General features: G+C 40.3%; 2 protein-coding genes, 1 non-coding gene and 1 pseudogene across 3 annotated transcripts; 1 reads left to right on the plus strand and 3 right to left on the minus strand.

The window, feature by feature from the left end:
• Positions 1 to 1,637: 1,637 nt before the first annotated feature.
• LOC111329340 (uncharacterized) lies at positions 1,638 to 3,599 on the minus strand. The gene has a single exon (XR_015994358.1). It is a non-coding gene; the product is annotated as an uncharacterized LOC111329340 (transcript).
• A 2,721-nt stretch (positions 3,600 to 6,320) lies between these two features.
• On the minus strand, positions 6,321 to 7,980 carry LOC111329330 (uncharacterized). The gene is made up of 2 exons (XM_022933993.2): positions 7,333 to 7,980; positions 6,321 to 6,918 (listed from the first exon to the last, which is right to left on the minus strand). Exons 1-2 carry the CDS (start codon positions 7,665 to 7,667, stop codon positions 6,486 to 6,488), a joined length of 768 nt encoding a protein of 255 aa, XP_022789728.1. The 5' UTR covers positions 7,668 to 7,980; the 3' UTR covers positions 6,321 to 6,485.
• A 582-nt stretch (positions 7,981 to 8,562) lies between these two features.
• On the minus strand, positions 8,563 to 13,882 carry LOC148718124 (uncharacterized; annotated as a pseudogene).
• A 4,357-nt stretch (positions 13,883 to 18,239) lies between these two features.
• Positions 18,240 to 20,027, plus strand: LOC148718125 (P2X purinoceptor 7-like). The gene is made up of 2 exons (XM_088742961.1): positions 18,240 to 18,944; positions 19,389 to 20,027. The coding sequence occupies exons 1-2, from the start codon at positions 18,742 to 18,744 to the stop codon at positions 19,804 to 19,806; spliced, it is 621 nt and encodes a 206-aa protein (XP_088599087.1). The 5' UTR covers positions 18,240 to 18,741; the 3' UTR covers positions 19,807 to 20,027.
• The last annotated feature ends 6 nt before the right edge of the window (positions 20,028 to 20,033 follow it).

The following is a 20,033-nucleotide window of genomic DNA, read 5'->3' on the forward strand; positions in this document are numbered from 1 at the left end:
ATGACGTCTCATCTGAATACCCATATCCCTTAATGATGGTGGTAAACTCATGTCATTGAGTAGAAAACAATTAGGTACTCTACAAGAACAAATGTAGTTGAACTATCCCCAGTTGATAATACCGTTTTTCAGTGTTGAAATCAGATTAAAGAGTCATTGTGTAGTGTAAGGTTATCTCGCAGCTTGAACCGAGCACCAAGAAATCTAAAACTAAGCGATCAATATTTACCACTAATCTATCGCTAAGTAAGAAACTGCAAAAGTCAGCGTAAAGTAGGGTAGCTTACATGCCGTCAGTTTCGCAAATGTTTGATTCCTCTTTTAACATTTCATTTGCAACCATGCACGCTCTTTGAAATGGACGATACCACAGATACTCTAGTCAATGCCTGTTCTACATGTCCAAAGCGTCCTCTGATCATTAAAATGAAATGAGGCCTAGATAAAGCGATTAACAGACTCACCCTTAGGTAAGGGACAGGATCAGCAATGGCGAAAGAAAGTCACCTAAAATGAGGAAGGTTGGCGGATCCACGTGGTAGTGTGTAAAAGATGGTATAAAAAAAAAGGTTTCCGAAACTATGCAGCCTGGAAACTATAATATCATACTACACTGAGGTCGCTTAAAATCACAATGTTTTTCTTCCATTTAAGGATTGCCCATCTATTCTTGTTGAAATCAGCGAGCTTTATTTGGTTTTAGCCAGCTTGACATTTCCTTTTCTGTTATAACGCGATGTCCTAAGCGCCCGGGAAAGAAGGAACAGAATTTAAGGGACGATATAGATGAGGACCGTGAGAGGAATATAATACATCAATCTATTGAATACTTAATCTTCATGAAAGAAATAACAATTTCTACATTTTTTAAGGTTCTCACCGGTGTTCAAAAGTATTGGTGACAATTAATTTGACACCTACTGTCGGCTTAATAAAGTGTATATACTCGTATGGTTTAACTGTGGGTTGTAGTAAATTTTTAATTGATCAACTTAGTTGATCCCAGCACTATAAAATTGAATCCACCATTTTAAAATGAATGTTTCAGTAAGCATACAGCGTGGTGATTGTTTGTACCAAATTTTATTTAATTTCGGCGCTTTTAAATGGGAATCTCCCTTGGAGAAAAATCTAGCGAAAGTGGCACTCCTGTAACCCGCATTACAGTCAAGGGTGTATGTTGGTTAAATGGTTGCCGAGAGCAACAAAAAAAGGTAAAAAGCTGAAACTTTGCCAGCATAAATAGTTGACATGGGACTACATGCCATAAAAATTTTAGCTCGAAATGTTGAGTGACAAAGTCGTAGTGGACTTGTCAAGTTCAAAACTCCATTTCAAGGGCTTGAATTGAATTCCCAATCCCGACTACGGATGAAAGGGCATGTACATTTACCTGATTTTTTGAAACGTGCATAAAACTGGTTTTAAAATTGTCGAGGTAGTTAAGAGAACCTAGTGGTGTGTATTAGCTATCGAGCTATCGATTAATTGCCGTGGAATATGCCAATTACCCTTTAAAATGCACCCTTACCCCAAAGGGTGCCACAAAGGTTACATTTCGCTTTTGAAAAGTTAATATAAAATAGTAAAATGCGTCAGTTCTTTGAAATTTTAACATAACACGAACGAAACACTGATAGACCCATGCACACTTTAATTACGACTTTTTCAGCATTCCTCAACGAGTCAAAACTTGAGATACAAAAGATTACAAAAGTGGTGCGCTTTACGCCTAGAGAGAGATAGAGAATTCATGTTATTTATCTGAACAAAGAACAAAGCAACAATCGAACGAAGGTAGCGATACGTGTCTTATAATTATAAGAGATTCTATGGCACATTGCCTAACAACTAGGTTTTGTTTACCCCCCCGCCCCCCGCCAGGCAATATAAAAACAGGTTGAAACGTAACTAAGAAATCTACTCTAAACAAAAAAAACCAAAATAGCTCTACATGTTGTCGTTCCAATACATAACTACTATGAATATCAAATTTGAACTGACTAAATTTGTACTAAATGCGTGAAGCTATGGGAAGCGCTATTTCAACAACTACGCCGTTCATATATATCACACATTATTCAAACCAGATTCAAACTGGCGTCTGCATAAATCACGAATTAGCAGATAACCTGAAAGCTACATAGGAAGACAATGCTGTTTTCCGTTCTCGTTGAATGATTAATGTATTTCTACAGTTTCAAGTCTGAACTGGTGTAGATATATATATACCTGAGCGTAGTATTTGATTACTACTAAGGCCATGGATTACGGGTTCTCCCTCTGTACGTTTCAGTCGATTATCTCCTTCCAGGGAATGAGGCAAAGGAAGACCATTGCAGTGACTGCTGTTACCATAATCTGAGCAGCAGCACTCAAGTTATCTGTCAAAAAGCGATCAACCGATGGAATGACTGATGCAACAACTATAAGCGACGTCATAGCACAGAGAAGAAGGAATACGCCAATACCTTGCACACATCGTAGAGTCTTCGTTTCCTTAATCTTCAGCATTAGACTTGTACCCACATTAATGGAGAATAGAGAAAGCCTGAGTGAGCCATAACCTACACCGGTGGCCAGTCCAAAATTGAAGACGATTTTGTTGTAGATGACTTGTATGGTTCCATTTCGAATCAAATCTTGAACGGTAGCGCTGCTACAGTTTAGGGGATCCAGTGACTCCCAAGTATATTTCCGTTCGAAGCAGTCTTTGGTGAAGTCGTCTTCATCGCAGTCGTAGCTTACATCCCGCACAAGGAGCTGCCAAAATGTATTCAGTACAGCGCTTAACATCGTAATAAACAGGATCAAAAATCTGGTCCGGACTTTGGATAAGATGGCCTCCTTTTCTGTCAAATTAACTTCCTTAAACAGCCACTGCGTTCCTCTACGACAACAAGTTTTCTTCTTCTTCATCTTGAAAATATCCGAAAATGCGTTTGTGACGACGCAGCGACTGATACGATCCAGTTGAGGTCTATAGTATTTCATCATCACAAAGAGGGCCATCATAGGAACATAACAGACGATAACAGGTGGCAATAGGAAAATTATACCGTAGTCGTCTGATTTCATTATTCTTTCTTGAACTGCAAAAGAAATTCACATGCAGAGCGTTCACTAATCGTCACGGAGTGATAAAATGCGCATACACCTATTTCTGAAAACGCTTTACCTTGGCGACGACCTACTTACTCCTATGGGAGACTGGTTTAAGGTGCCATCCTTCTCCTCTTCCCACTCCTGAGAGTAGGCACTTGACCATTTCCCCTGACGGAAACCGTTGGAGTTATGTCACCCTCTAAAGAAATCTTTATACTATCTTCGGTGTTATTATTTCTATCATAAAAAGAGCATTTCAGAAGGAGAAACTCCCAAATTGAACAGGTTTCTTACGGACGAATCTAAATCCAATTGCACGCTCCGTCGTCGACGAAACGTTTTTCAAGGTAAGCTCTGCAATAGTTAATAAAAACCACATGCGGCCCAAGCGTACTGTGTGCGAGTTGGGTCTAAAGTTCAATACCTAACATACAGTGGAACCTCGATTTAACGAACCTCTATATAACGAATTATACTTCAGTTTCAGCCTGGCTTAAGTTACAGTAAAATGTATGTCACAGAACCTCGATATAACGAACCAGTTTCCCCAGTCCCTTGGCACTTCGTTAAATCGAGGTTCTACTGTATTAAGATGGAATTTCAAGAGTGAGCGTGGGCCGTTGAAAAAAGGAAAATTGTAAAAAAAAAATTGCGAAAAAATTAAAAAGGAAAATAAAAGCGTGGAATAAAACGTGTGAAGTCTCCTTACCTTTTTTACGTAGCCGCTTTGTTGCCAACGGTCGCTTTAACACTGTTTTGGCGACTTTTGTAACGCGTGCTGTGTTACCAGTCAACTGTATAAGAGGAAAAATTAAAAAAAAAAAATAAGAAAAAATTTAAAAGGATAATAAAAACGAGGAATATATCTTTTGAAGTCCCTTTACCCGGCCTTTTTATCCGTAGCTGCTCTGTCGTTTACGGTCTTTTTACCGCTTTTTTGGCGACTTTCTCTGTAAAGTGTGCGGTGTTACCAGTCAATAACCGTGTACAGAAAAACACAGGGCTGTAAACGTCAACCGGTCCCGAACACCAACCGTCGCCACTCGGAAGGCCGATAAATTCCACAACAGTTGACCGACCTCCCTCAAATTTGCACCCGCGAGAGCGCTTAGCTATTACCTAACCCGTTGGAGCGGCAAAAGTCTCCAAATTCCGCCGCATCGATCCGAGAGACGCCCCGTTTTCCCATCCATTCTGGCTAAATCGCTTCGTAGGTACGCGTAATCCTTTTGTCCTTACTTAATTGGTGAAGCAACGTTGCAATTCTAAGGCTTCGTCAATACATCACGGCATTTCTTTGAACAAGTACCTGATAACCACAACTCTTTTGCAATCTTATAATGTTGAATTAAACCCTGGTCGTTCTACACTTTGCTCAACCAGAAATGGAACAGTGATGGATGGAAATCTAAATTCTACCGCCGTTGACAGCCCATTGAAGCGTGTAAAAGGCCTTAAAATGGTTCATTTAAATGTCAGAAGTCTCCTGAGAAACATCGATGAACTTCGCCTCTTCGTTTGTTCTAACAGGCCTGACATCGTAACTTGGCTAGATTTCTCGATTTCAAACGAGGAAATTATAATTGAGAATTATAATTTGGAGCGTCATGACAGAATTAGAAAAGGAGGTGGAACAGTAATTTACATACATGAGCGCTTTTCATACAATCGTACTTCATTATACAACAGTGAACTTGACATGTACTCTGAAATGACAACGTTCCCGTCCTCTTTTTATTGGCAGTATTCATCGTCCACCGAGTGACTCCAATTTCTATTCCAATTTCAAGAATCTCCCGGACGAAGTGGACTTAGTGAACTCAGAATTATATCAGAATTTTTTCTCGTTGCCATGTTCCCACCAATCACGTGGCTCCTTTTTCTGCTTTTAAAAGCACACACAACCATAGTTAGTAGAGGGGACTGGTTATGAAACCCGGTAAACATCAAAGGGTTAGACAATAGCGCGGTCGGCGATGTTGAACAGTCCCGTCACGTGATTCTGACCGTGCACAAGTTCATTCAAGATGGCGGACGGTATAGACGATCTGTTCGTGTGGTGAGAAGATTTTGAGGCGATCTTCGGTATTTTGGAAGACGATGACGAAGTAGAGGAACAATTTTCCGTCGCAGTTAGAAATGTAAGTTGAAAACGTTGCAATTTCGAGTTGTAATTTTGCACTACTGAGCTTAAATTTGCCACAGATGGGCTACTCGACGCGTGTACAAACGAAATTCAACAAACGCTCGAGTATAAACCATGATTATATATTGCCGTTTCTTCAAAGGCAATCTTCTTTAGGGCTCCTGCGAAACAAGGAAGACTTATAAAAAGCTTCTAAAGAGCTCAAATCTCCGGAATGTAGTGATTTGTCGAAATTATTTTAAGTGGTAAACCTTGTAATCGATAGAGCTTCGCGACTTCACGATACTCTCTTGATCGAAAAAAGTGGCCAACGAATTTTTATTTTTAAACTCTTAAGTAGTTTATTTATTTTACAATGGTGATGTTTGTAATATCTCTGTAGGCTCAGCGTCAAGAAATTGTTTGTCATGACTGCGGAAAGAAATACAAAACAAGAGGAGGTTATGACAGATACGGGGCTGCAAAACACAACAATCAACGGGAAGGATTGGAGCAGGTGCAACAGCTGAGCCCGAGTGTTCTTGTAGAAATAGTTGACCGTGCTTTCCGCAGTGTTAAGGAAAGGAAAGTTTTTGCAGAAAATTTAAGGAAGGAGCTCAACAATTACTCATACCAACAGCTACAAGAAGACGGCAATGAATTCTCTGCTATAAAAGCAATCTATGAAGAATATACAAGAAATGGAGATGCAGAAAAGTTTTATGGCAAATATTATGCAACAGTTACTGTAAAGTCAACCCGATTCTTCAGTGGACTTTCTAGGAATGCAGCAACACTACTTGCAACCAAAGTTGCTGACTGTTTGCTGGCATACTCTAAGCAACAAAAACACTCTACTGAAAGCAGTCATAATATAAAAACTGGGTTGTCAGTCAATTAAGTCAATTCATCATTGAGGAGATTATATTAATCACATAGCATAAGTGTACATTTTGTATTATAGATACAATTATCTCATGTCAGTTGATGAAGATTTTTTAGTGCACGTTCACATAACAATGACAGAAAGCAATGTTCCTTTCAATTTGTTGTCATTACCAAATTGTAACCATCTACATATTTCATTTGACTTTTCAATGCAGTTACAAGGGTAGGAGTTTGTAGTGACAACAAAAGGACTGTGTCTAAATAAAGTTCCTTTCGTAAAAAAGAATTAACTTGGCCCTTAAAGTTAATTGGTCATCAACTAGTGTAACATAACCGCCAAGATATTGCATCCCAGCTTTCTCCTTAACTACAGTTTCAGTTTTTCTCTACATGGTAACTTAACATCAGTAACTTGTTCCCAGGCTCGTGTCTTGTCCTTTCGGCCCCTTGTATAGCCACTCTGACAGGACACTGTTCTCTGCATTCTTAGTGTGTTGCTGTTATACCCAAATGTTTTTAAATCAGGGTTGTCACTGCGTCTACCCAGTTTCCACTGGCCCCCGAAGTACTCCTCTACTGGATCCTGGCAGAACCGTTCTGTGAGGACAATTTCAAACCCTTCCTGGAGCAAGAATTTTGTCACCTCGACAGCAGAATGTACAGATATGCAGAAGCCCTCATATGTCTGCCATGAGAGAAACATTCGCTTTCTGGTATTCTGGGTGAAGTTACCCGGTCTGTTGTCAACGTTCTCTTTCCAAGTCCTCAGATAGTCTAGGAACTCCATCAACCATGCAAATCTAGCAAATAAAAGAAACGTCTTTAATTACTGTTTCTTGACATGAATAAGGCAATTAGTAAAGTAAAAGATACCTCCACATAATATGTACTCCATTACAAAAATGCACCAAAGCAGCATTTATTGATTTGCTAATTAAACAGAAGCTTTTTAAAGCAAAATAAATATTCTGATAAAAACCCCCATTGTAAAATTAAAAAATAGTATTTTATCATATTTAAATGTAGTTAGGTAGAAGGCCCTTTAATAGGGATAACCTCTGGGCCCTCCTTTTCAGGATTTGTAAATTCTGAATGAAGTATTATATATTTAGAAACCATTAACAATGGATGATTTTATACCCAGGGTTCACATTGTATTTTGCTAAATAATACTTTATAAATTAAACAAAATTTAAAAAAAATCAACAACACACCTTTCGTCATTAACAGAAGTATAAGGAGCCAAGAATGGTTTGCGCTTTCTCTGATGCTCTGCCATGCTTCTCACATCGAGACAATCAAAGAAGCCATCGATCATTTCACAGAGTTTTGCAGTTCCTGCTGTGCCTGGAGGTCCAAACGTCTTCTGAACTGCAGCAACTGATGCACTCAGGACTTTTGCAGCAAGATTCACCCGCATGACAAAATACGGGGTCAGGTTTACATGCTCATATGACAGCCTAGGCAACAGCTTCAAGCCATTGTCTAAATCCTGATAGAAAATCTCTGTGATGTGCTGCCACAATAAATGCTGCCCATTATTCCACATATATCGCGTGCATTTTCCAGATCCAGAGTGTATGAGACAGTTCCATGTTGTTTTGACTAGGTGCGGGGCATCAGAGAAGAAGTAGACAAAGCGATGCGGTGCAAAGATGTTAATTGCACAATAACACAAATCAGTGCCAGCATCTCCATCAAGGGGTTTGTGAAGGTGGTAAAACCTCCTATTTGGTGAAGCACCATCAGATGTGGCAGCAGTGACCCACAGACTACAACTAGTTTCTATAATACAAACCGCTTTCCAAAACAAGGGCTTAAGTTGCGCAGAAGTAACACCAGTGGTGGCAAAATTGCAAGGCAGAACTTGAGGTCAGTACAAACTCCACAAACCAGAAAGGCAAGGGCATGTGTTGCAATTTCATTGACTTTTTCCAAAACAGAACATTGACTTTTTCCAAAACAGCATAGTTCAGTTCCAAGCTTCCAAGATCAGTAAAACCAATCAGTTCTCCTGTTACCTTGTCCAAAACAAGGTTTGACATGACTTTCATTTCGTCAAACAAAAGAACCACATATCTTTCAACATCAAAGTATGTGTCAGTTAAGGAGTTCAACTCCTGAACAATTTCCTCTTGGAATCCACGTTGTGGCCGAATGACATTTCGATAATCTTTCAGGCGTCGCTGACTTGGGAGTACCAACACTTTACTATTTCTAAGCTCTTCGTAGCATGAAGGTGACTTAGCAGCAAGTGAAAGACAAAACCTGATGATCATCGGATGGTATCGCACCCCAATACGACTGCTGGAGAACAGTTTCTTCTGTTGCTGCCAGAAAAGGCTCATAAAAGGAGTAATTTTGTCATCAGTCTCATCAAAGATTTTAGCGAAGTCGTTGCTAAGTTCATGGTCCACTTCAATGTTTGTTTTGACAATTGCTGCTCACATTTCATTTACCTCTTGCTCAAGTTCAGCGCATTTCAGTCTTTGTTCTTGTAATGTCAGTTTAATTCTTTCCGGATCAGTTTTTGATACTGGTGCCTTGACATTTGCAGGTTTGGAGAGCCGCCTTTCCTTTGCTTTTATGGTCTTTCTTGAGAAAACCAGGTACTACAAACATTGTGGGCATACACCTTCCACGACTTCTTTTTTGCACATGAGCTGGCAGTCATTTGACCTCCAGAAACCTTTGTTGGGAAACTGCTCACTCTGCTCACATGCCTGAGGTGGGTCTTTATTTATGGGAAACAGCTGGCTTGTTAATTCACTGACTTCCACACCGCAACAAAGTTTATAGCACTCTAGCTCTCTTACAATTTCACATACTGAAATGTTTCTGACTGAACGCCGGTGAGTAACGTAGAGGGGATGATCTTCAGGAAGAAAACAACCAAAAGCTTTCACAGTGTATGCGAGACTGTCATCGATCGTATTTCTACTTCTGGGAGAAGGAAAGGTTCTACAATCTTTTTCAGGATGAGTCTGTCTGACATAGTTTTCAATTTCCACCCTTTCAGAGTTTTCAAGCCAGTGATTCGCTGGCACAATTCACCAAACGACTTGTAACATGCCTTGGCTTGTTGATCGTGCTCCTTGACAACCGATCTAGCAGGTCTTTGTATAGGCCTTGCAGACTCGTGACTTTTCCTTGGCATGTTTAAGGTTGGGATGGCGCCGAATCGTGGTTTCTTCTTCGTCATTTCGCCGTTTGAACTGCATTTGAAAATAAAGTAAAACACAACTAAGAAAGATGAAAATTAACCTTCAAGAAAATTCCAGAGAGATCGTAAATAAACAAAACCTTATGGAAAGCGAGAGCACATGTCTTCAATTTCTACTGTAAAATTATATCGTAGCCGTACTTACATATTTCGAAATCTTCTGTTATGACGTATGCTAAGCACGTGACTCACCTCGTGCGTTGTTGCTGTTAGTACATCCGCCATTAAACTAGTTGCGTTGATATTGCAATTGACTCTATTCTCGTCTCTCCGAACACTACAAATTTTGGCGACGAGTTACGGGATTAAGTAACATGCCCGGGGGAGATAATACCACCGAGGTCGAAGTCGAAGGAGCGAGTGCAGCTTCATTCAGTGCTCCAGTTGCAGGTTATTTCGGACAAATGGAGAATTTTGACCCGAAAGTGGAAGAGCGGTCGACATACGTGGAGCGTTTGGAGATGTTCTTTGGAGTGAACAATGTTCCCAACGAGAAAAAGGCAGCCAGTTTACTTACCTCGATTGGTGGGAAGATGTATGCTTTGTTAAAGAGTTTAACTACGCCGACTAAACCGACGGAGTTATCGTTCACGGAAATTGTAGAAGTTATGGGCCGACATTTGACGCCGAAACCAATTATCATCGCCGAAAGGTACATATTTCACAAGTACAATCAAGTGGAAGGTCAGTCAATTCGTGAGTTTTTAGCTAAGTTGCAAAAATTAGCAGAAACTTGTGAGTTTGGGGCATATCGCGATGAAACATTGAGGGATAGACTGGTGTGTGGCATTATCTCACAAACGATTCGAAGAAAATTATTAGGAGTAGCAGATTTAACACTAAAGAAAGCAGTAGATATCGCCGTTGGCATGGAGTTGACGGACAAGGAAATATTCGAGATTTCTAGTGAGCCTAAACCCGTTCGGAAGGTGGAGGTACATGATCCATGTTTTCGTTGTGGTAGGCGAAATCATTAACCTGAAAAGTGTTTTCATAAAGATTCCGAGTGTCACATATGCAAACGAAAAGGGCACATCAGTCCACAATGTCTGCAGAAGAAGTCTGCGAAATCCCCAACCCAAGGTAAACCCAAGCCACAAAAATGTAAACAGGGAAAGAAGAAAAAAGATTCAAGAATTAAGTTGTTAGGCACTGGAAGTGGTTCTGGTAGTGAGGCTTCTGACTCCTCACATCCTGAAAACTCCGGTGACGCATATCACCGTGAATGGCCTATGTTTTCTGTGAGAAATTCCTCAAAAAAGAAATCGGATGAAATATTGATATCGCTTAATATCAATAATGTTCCCTGTAAATTAGAATTGGACACAGGAGCTGCAGTGACTGTGATCCCTGAAGAAATATGGCAAAAAGATTTGGGCTCAGTTCCTTTGCAAAAGTCTAACGTGACTTTAAGGAGCTATTCTGGGCATTCGATACCAGTGTATGGAGAAACTGCTGTTAATGTTAAGTATGGCTCCCAAGAACTTGACCTACCCATTATAGTTACTAAAGGGAAAGGTGTTGCTCTCATGGGAAGAGATTGGTTGTCAAAGATTAAGTTGAACTGGCACCGCATTAATGCTGTTCGACAAGCTAACCAACCAAGACCCAAGTTAGAAGACGTAGTTCATTGAGTACCCCCAAATTGTTTGATGGTAAACTAGGTACCATTACTGGATTCACAGCTCAGCTCAAAGTGAAAGAGAATGCTACACCTCAGTATTTCAAGTCTCGTCCGATGCCTTACGCACTCAGGGAGAAGGTGGAAAAGGAGCTGAAGCGCCTGGTGAAAGAAGGAGTATTAAAAAAAGTTGAAAGCTCGGATTGGGCCACACCAATTGTTCCCGTTCTTAAACAGTGAGAATTTGTGGCGATTTCAAACTCACCATTAACCCTTACTTAGATGTCCCAGAGTACCCTATGCCGACACCAGACGAATTATTCACAAAGTTGAATGGAGGTGAATTATTTACTAAGCTAGACCTCAGTCATGCCTACCAGCAAGTAGTCCTGGATGAGAAGTCCCAACCCTATGTCACCATCAATACCCACTTAGGTTTATACCGGTACACTAGACTACCATTTGGAGTGGCAGCTGCACTTGCAATATTCCAACAGATGATTGACAAAATGCTAGATGGCCTGACCCACACTGGCGGAATATTGGATGATTTGATCGTCACTGGTCAAAACGATGAGCAGCATATCGAGAAATTGCACCATACTCTCAAGAAATTTGAAGAATGTGGAGCTAAGTTTAAAATTTCTAAGTGTGCGATTATGCAACCTGAAGTGGAATATTTTGCATTCGTGTTGGATCGGGAAGGTATACATCCTCCCCCAGCCAAAGTTCAAGCAGTCCTTGGAGTTTGTGAACCTGAGAATCGAACAGAATTGCAATCATTTTTAGGTTTGGTAAACTACTATCGCAAATTCATCCCAAACATGTCAACATTGGTCAGTACTTTGAACCAGTTACTATCGAGGGACACACCCTGGTGTTGGAATAGGGAGTGTCAAGTATCATTTCAAGCTCTTAAAGATACTATGGCTTCTTCAAAAGTGTTAGTTCATCACAATCCCAAGCTTGAAGTTCAGTTAGCCGTAGACGCTTCACCAGTAGGCCCGGGAGCAGTAATTTCACACATCACTGCTAATGGAACTGAGCGTCCTATTGCTTACGCCTCGCGATCTTTATCCAAATCTGAACGAAATTATTCGGTAATTGAAAAAAAAGCTCTAGCCATCATTTTCGGTATTCGCAAATTCCAGCAATTTCTGTATGGCCGCAGATTTTCCCTTCTGACAGACCATCAGCCCCTAACGTTATTGTTTGGTTCCAAGAAGGCGATTCCAGCCGTAGCTGCATCACGGATTCAAAGGTGGGCAATCCAGCTTTCAGCTTACCAGTATGATATCAAGTACCGCAGATCAAAGCAGAATGAGAATGCAGACGCCTTATCAAGACTTCCGTGTAAAGGAACAGACGTTGGCTTACACATTGACGAAGAATCCGCAGAAGTCAACAGGATCTAAGTTGCTAGAGTTCCAATCAATTCTAAACGGCTTCGGGAAGATGCAGCCCGAGACCTAGTGTTATCGAGAGTCATTCACTTCACCCTTTATGGATGGCCGGACAAGTCGGAGGTTTCAGGCAATTTGAAAAGCTATTTTGCTAAACGAAATGAGTTTAAAGATTTCCTAAGATACAATCATGTGAAACAAATCCTCAGCGCGCCATACCATCCAGCATCTAACGGCGAAGCGGAGAGAGCAGTTAGAACCTTTAAACAAGCGATGAAAGCAGCTAAAAGTGAGCCTGGTACCATATCACAGAAGATTTGTTCATTCTTATTGAGCTATCGCACTACACCGCACACGGCAACAAGATGTACGCCCGCTGAATTGCTGATGAACCGAAGACTACGGACACGTCTAGATCTTTTACGACCAGATCTTCGAAAGAAAGTATCTAAACCCTCCAAGTTACAACCTACTGCGCCCAAGAGACAGCTTAGTGTAGGAGATCCAGTCTTGGTACAAGACTACAGGAAGAGTCAAGATCCTTGGGTCAAGGGAGTGGTAGTTGCCAAGTTAGGACTTGTGACTTATCGTGTACAGGTAAAGGAGTTATTTTGGAAACGACATATCGATCAGTTGAAAGACCTCCCAGGAACGAAGATTCAACCCCATAAGCAGGAACAATCAGAGGATTGGGAAGTGAATGTGCCTCAGTCTTTAGCAGCATATTCGCCAACTGAAACGCCCGTCACCACAGTAGGACACGTTCCTTCACATAGTGAACCAACACCCAACCAGAGTCAACCTCGTGCCACGGAGGCGAAACCAGCCCCAGAACAACCAAGGGATCTTGTAAATCAAGAAGCAGCCGTTTCATACAAGAAGTCTGACCGACGTGACCAGACTGTTTTTCCAGAGAGACGCTACCCAGTTCGTGACCGAAGACCGCCTAAACGCCTTATTGAACAAGTTCCTTAGTGAGCTTGAGACTGTCCAAAGGAACTCTGACGTTTTATTATTTAGTGTTCGTTGATACTTTTCCTAAGGAAGGGAGGAATGTTATGACGTATGCTAAGCACGTGACTCACCTCGTGCGTTGTTGTTGTTAGTACATCCGCCATTAAACTAGTTGCATTAATATTGCAATTGACTCTATTCTTGTCTCTCCGAACACTACACTTCTACGTCGAAGTGTTTTTCACAGGTAAACACCTTGGCGTTTTCGATCCTTTTTCGAAATTCATGGTCGATCTCATGCGCCTTTGTGATTTCACTCAACCAATCGTCCCGCCACTTCTTGCTTGCCTCGTCCTTCGCTGCAGGCAGCTTCCAAATACCGATCCCTTTCGTTCTTCTACAACTCCCACAGCCAAACACAGCGCAGTTATCTCCAAGCATGACGACTAATGAGTAGTGTAGCTATAACACTTATCGAACCGCGATGAATCTAAGCTAAAAATCTGGCGAAATACAGCGTGAGTCTCTGCACATTCACGTCACTCCGATCTCCATGTTGATTTTCCATGTGCACGGTCAAGATCACGTGACAAAGGGAAACCATAACGAAGACATCGGCCTCTGATGTTTACCGGGTTTCATAACCAGTCCCCTCTACTAACTATGACACAACCCACAATTCCCCTATTCGCTCCGACGAAGGGCTAACGCTCGAAACGTCAGCTTTTATAGTCGTAACGGTGGCCAATTTACCATTTCAACTTTGTTGATATATTCAAATAATTTCACAATTATATCTGCTGGGAGACTTCAACTGTCCAATTAAATCAGCCAAGGGAAAGCAATTTATCAAATTCTTGAGTGATATCGGTTTAAATCGAGTGATCAAGGAAGATACTAGGGTTACATCAACATCTTCTAGCCTGATTGATATGATTTTCACCAATTCTCATCGTGTTACAGAGCAAGATCTAATTAAATTGTCCCTTAGTGACCATTACATGATATATTGTAGAAAGTCGTGTAAACTGCCTAGATCTAAACCGAAGGTCCTGAACGTACACAGTTTTAAGAACTCTGACCCTTTGACATTTGTTTCCGACCTCCGCAATTTACCCTGGAACATAATTTATTTATTTGATTCTCTGGAGGATGCTTGGTTTGCAATGCAAAATTTGTTAAAGGATATTGGCAACAAACATGCCCCTTTGCGTTCTATCCATGTACGTGGCTCGCAACCTCCTTGGATGACTGATGAAATACGCCAGACGATGAAATCGCGCAATGCAATGAAACGCAAAGCCGTCAAGACGAAGTCAGCCAACGTCTGGAACGCTCAGTTAAACGTTTAAGGAACACTGTTGTTGAAGTCCTAATTGTAATAACTTTCCTAAATGTAATAACATTTTGTCCTAAATGTAATAAACCTACAATGCATGAGTTAAACTGTGCTTGTACATCCACACTGAGATGTTTAAGAGACAACTGTTGCACCAGCGAATACTCCGACCAAAATTCATGGCGTAGTGTGGGCTCTCTCGCTGATTTTAGTCAGGGTCTCTTTTTTGCTTGAGATGTAGGCCGAGAAGCATTGGCTACAAACCTTCATACTGATCTTTGTGCTTTTGGCATCAAATTGACAAATCCCAAAACAATATAACGCTGACCAATAGGGCCATCTTGCCCCAACAGGCTTGGTCAAGAGATTTTATATTTTCGGCAAGTAATTTTTCACGGAAAAAATGCGTTTTCTTTTTAGTAATAGCAGATGACGAAAAATAGTATCTTGTTTCACGTATCGCGACTGGCATATCTTTCACAGTTCACGGCTTTCAACTTTTCAAAATCATGAGTCACGGCAATTAAAAACAGCCAATCACGTTTCACCGAAAACCCCCACATTTACAATTAGACATGTAGACGAGACGGGCGAGACGAAATTATTTGTCTGACCATTTATTAATGTAGATTTAAAAGACAGAAACCTGCGACTTGTTGTTGAAGAATCATCGCATGAAAACTGAAAACTCTTAACCTTGGGATCCTAAAGAAACTTATGAGAAGACAAATCCCAATTTGCGGAAGCATTGTAGCAGTTGTAAACGAACGATGTAGTTAATTTAATATTACCACTATTAATGTTTACCCATTCAGGAACAATCTAGGACGTGTGAAAGAACTGAAGTGGAAACTTTTTCCAAACAGAGTTTACATAAACTTCAACATCGCCAACATTCAGGGATACAACCCGTTAATCGAAAGTGATGACAATATTCAGGGATGCAACCCTTTGACTCTACTTTAAGTTAGACTTAAATGTTTTTGTTTTCCGCGATGAGCCATCGTCTCGGTATTTGGTTATGGTATTTGCTTTCTTTTTTCTGTTGTGACTGTTTAAAAAGGGACTAACAACGGACATCGATTCGAAAGCGATAACATGTAGCGATCTTTCTTGTTCTGTCAAGAAAGATGCATCTAAATGGTGGTTAGTCTTGTTATATACCTACCTTGAAATTCAAGTTTCTTGGCGGCGTACAATGAGACTGATTAACGTAATGATTTATACATCGGAATGCGCAATTACATCACGGAATTCATTCTGAAACTTGCACTCAGTGTTAGGAAGGCGACTGAGTTTGCGCTCTGACCGAGTCCTATTGTTCTTTAGAAGGGGTGAATGTAGCGTAATGTGCCTTAAGAAGGGAAATTTCCCCTTTGAATTAAGGCAATTCATCCTAGCGGTATGACACAATTCGCGCCGGATACTCTGAAATATGACTTTGAGAACAAACAGACAGAATTTCAAAGAAAAAAATTATTTTAAAACCTTTCAATCTTAGCAAGGGTTTAAAAATGAGCCGTTTACAAAGCAAAAATTTAATTTAAAAGTAAAAACCAAACGTTTTCGACACTAGGTCATCATCGGGGTAAATAAGTACCGTCCGCTAAATTAATGTTCCTGATGTTTTGAACGCAGTTTTTCGAGGGTAGGGAAGGTCTTCTTCTTCAGATAAACAGTATCAGTTGAAATCATACATTCTATTGAGTGTGTATGATAATTTAAGCGTGAGAAAATTAGCCAAATTTGAAAGAAATGACCGGTAAACAACTTCGAGTTAAGATAGATTTTATCTTTGGCTTAGTCGACGAAGGATTTAAAATAAACATGACGAGCTTTGCTCAAGAAAAAAATTCTCAGCAGGCATCGTAAACTGATGCCGAGGTTTGGGGAAGAAGGTGTTGGGTGGATGTCATCGCATTAATTACACCACAATGTAATTACACAGATTAGCGCCCACGAATCCACGAGAGATACGCGATTGCGTGCGAGTTAACGCGGGGTCATCTGTTGGCAATGAATATCAAAATCATGAAATGAAATGAAGTTTGCTGTGCGCGTAATGGTCATAAAATACTGCGTTTTCTCGGTTTCTGCCTGTTTCCTTATAACGACATTTCTAATCACGTAGTCTTTCTAAGATCCTTCCTTTTCACAGAAGAGGCAATACCAGCGAGGCACCGTATTCGAAAAAGCCTCTCTTTCGATTATTTAGGTATGATTCTTTCGCTTGGTTTGCCATAAAACGGTAACAAAAGGTATTGCAATTTTCATGTGCCGTACGACCTGAATAACAACCGTATCGAATTTCCTGTATTGCGTCACTTGGTGGATCGATCAGTGTTCACGCTTTGTGATCGTAGTACACGATGTTATTGTTTTTGTACAAAACCTGTGGCGATCGCACGACTTGGCCTCGTATCCTGGTTAAATTCTTACCAATATTATGATATTAAACCTCGACGAGATTTTTAATGTCGAAATGTCAAAAAGCATCATGTTTTCGATTTCGAAACTATTCGAAATGAAGTCAGAGGCAGTCGGATTTTCGACGTGCGGCTTTCCACCGGCTAACTTAACCACGCAGAGTCTTTGCAGTATTACAAGTGCATTGGTATCTACTTTTGAAAGAGGTATGTGACGTTCCTTGCGTAAATATTTCATACGCGATGTATTTGTAAGACGGCCAAAACGGTCGACGTAAGAACAAAAGATCCGAGGGAAGATTTACAAGTTTATTACACAGCAAATAAATGCAACGGTACAAAAAAAAAAAACCGGAACGAGTGACACTAAACAATAAATAAGAAAACAAAGCTCCAATGAGCTAAGTGATGTAACAAGATTAAAATGAATTAGGAGAAAGTACTTAACACTAAAGGATAACCTACAGACAGAAATAATTCAGTAAAGAAAAGAAACAAACAAAGTACTTGAAAACAGGAAATTGTGTGACAGAAACTATCAAAAATATACCAGGCATGAATTCAACGAAGACTACGAGCTAGGCTTAATATTACAACTTGAGCTGATACAGTATAAAACAGTGAAAGGGGAAAATGAAATTACTAGTGTAATGAACTCATAATTTGGTTCTGAAAACATCGGAATCATAGCAACAATGAACTGGAAGCAGGTAAGCAAAATATTACAGCTGCTAAAACGAAAACAATTGTAGTTTATAAAGCAGAGAAATTACATGCTGTGTGACAAAGGTCAGAGTAAATAAATAAAATACAGTAGTAAGATAAAAGGAGTATGTGGCTAAACTAAGCAAATTCTAACCCGAAAAATCACTACAAAAATACAAATGGAAACAACTACATGCTAAGCTAAGGGCTTAAACAGACATAAAATACTGAAACATACCAAAAGCTAGTATAGCTTAGAATCCGCTTTAAGGGCACTCTCAGGAAGGCAACGAATCAACTGAACTCACCGAGCAAACGGTTGTAACTTATAGTAAAATACAGGAAAAGTTAAAAATAACTTTAAACAAAATTTGGGCTAGGAGCGGTCAATTAAACAGGAATTACATAAGGGAAATCGGCAGTCAAACAGGTATTACATAAGGGAAATCGGCAGTTAAAGGAATAATACAATGGCGCTGGGCGTTGGTGAAGTCACGAAATTTTGACCCTCCAGAGCGATTAGGGCAAACAAACAAGCATCTCGAGTAAAGGAATATGGGCGATGATGCGCCCATCTCTAGTTCAAACGTCTCTGAAGCTCGTATTTTAAATCAAAACGACGGTGTTCCTGGCTCAAAGTTCGAGCAAGACCCAGAGAACTATACAAACACACAATTGAAGCGTTGGTTAAAGGGGAACGCAGGGGTATTTGTGACGTAATTTTGCATTATTGGCCTGTTTTTTCTGTTTCGATTTCTGATAACCTTTTTTGCTAGCCGTTCGTTTTAACCTAGTTATGTTTTCTGAAGTGAGAGCGAAAACGCGATTAGAATTCCGCCATCTTGAAAGCTAACTGCCTGCTCAGAATTGGTCAGCGTGTATTCGTGTGACGTCAAATCGTCAAGAAATATGATCCTGGCGAGACTCGAAGGTGTGGACTTGTTTAGTGTACATGCGAAATATGGATTTATCCGAGTCTGCCCCTATTAACGATAGTTTTAACGACGAAGAAAGTGCTACGAATAGCTTTTCCATTCAGCCTTATCAGTTTGAGCCACGCAGGAACTCAGATAAAAGCGTGAGCGATAACGAGAGCATTTCGGGCGAGGAAAGCGAGGAGGAAAACACAAATCCGCGACTGGAAAATTCTGCCTGGTATGTAACATGCGACTGCGGTGTTTTCATACGATAATGTGCATGTACTGCTTTCAGTTTATTCGTACAATAACAGAACGAATGAAAGATACTTAACTCAGGTTTGTACCCTTTTTTCTGGTATCTTGTTTTATTTGGCCCTGCAGTACGACTAAGTAGACCATTCATCTCATGCAGTGTGTGTACGATTCAAAGCTTTCAGTGTCGCTTTCGAGGTCAAGATTGTAATAGTACTGACAAGATCTAAGCGGTAGGATCCCAAAATCCCCGTTCGGACCAGCATTTATTTTTCCTTGTACAAACTACGTATAAGTAAGTGAATACTTTATACACTGTCCATACCAATAAAAATATGTAATCCAAGAGCCTAAACACAAATTTCATTCCCTGAGACAGCGTCAGTTTATTTTTTTTTTTAACCGCGGAGCATTTTCTAAAATCTAGGTGTACTTGTGTCAACTGCCAGGTTATGGGAAGAGTGGAGGCCTGTATTTGCTGTCAGGAAATAACGGCAGTGAAAAATAAAATTATTGCGGCAGTAACTAGTGGTGAATGTCAAGAGGAACCAAAATGCATTACGCAGCATCCAGGTTTTCATCCAGTTTGCATAAACAGGTGGGTCTTACAGACTGTCTGGTATCAGTACAAGCAACAGTACAAAGATCCATACGATGGCCCTGAACATAAATTATTTCGACATAGTGCCTACAGAGAGCTGGCTCGGTGGTGCTGGGGAATACTGGGCAAGGAAATCAGGGTAGTTCTACCATCATGTGCAGTTATGTGTATACGAAACTTTTATCCTCCACCAGGGCCAGAAGAAGAGTTTGCCTTTGAAGGTTTTCGATATGCTGACGAATGATTTGATGAGAAGTTTTATCTTACTTATTAACTAAAGCAGTGACATGATGTACAGAGTTGTACAATAATATATTTTACAATCCATTGAACCCTTCTACAAAGGCCTGATTACAGATTAAGAGAATTAGTTATTTTTGCATTACTCCTTCCAATACTCTGTTTGTGATATGCTCCATTTGTTAGTTCATTAATTTTTCTTTAAATATAATTGCCAATGATGAACGCAAG

The sequence above is a fragment of the Stylophora pistillata genome, chromosome 13 (genome assembly GCF_964205215.1).
Source record: "Stylophora pistillata chromosome 13, jaStyPist1.2, whole genome shotgun sequence".
NCBI lineage: Eukaryota > Metazoa > Cnidaria > Anthozoa > Scleractinia > Pocilloporidae > Stylophora > Stylophora pistillata.

Excerpts from the sequence above, each read along its gene's own strand:
- LOC111329330 (XM_022933993.2), bottom strand. The coding sequence starts at position 7,667 with ATGTGGAATAATGGGCAGCATTTATTGTGGCAGCACATCACAGAGATT. Across the intron at positions 6,919-7,332 it reads ACTTCTGTTAATGACGAAAG|ATTTGCATGGTTGATGGAGT; the intron begins GTGTGTTGTTGA and ends TTTATTTGCTAG.
- LOC148718125 (XM_088742961.1), top strand. The coding sequence starts at position 18,742 with ATGCGAAATATGGATTTATCCGAGTCTGCCCCTATTAACGATAGTTTT. Across the intron at positions 18,945-19,388 it reads CGACTGGAAAATTCTGCCTG|GTGTACTTGTGTCAACTGCC; the intron begins GTATGTAACATG and ends TCTAAAATCTAG.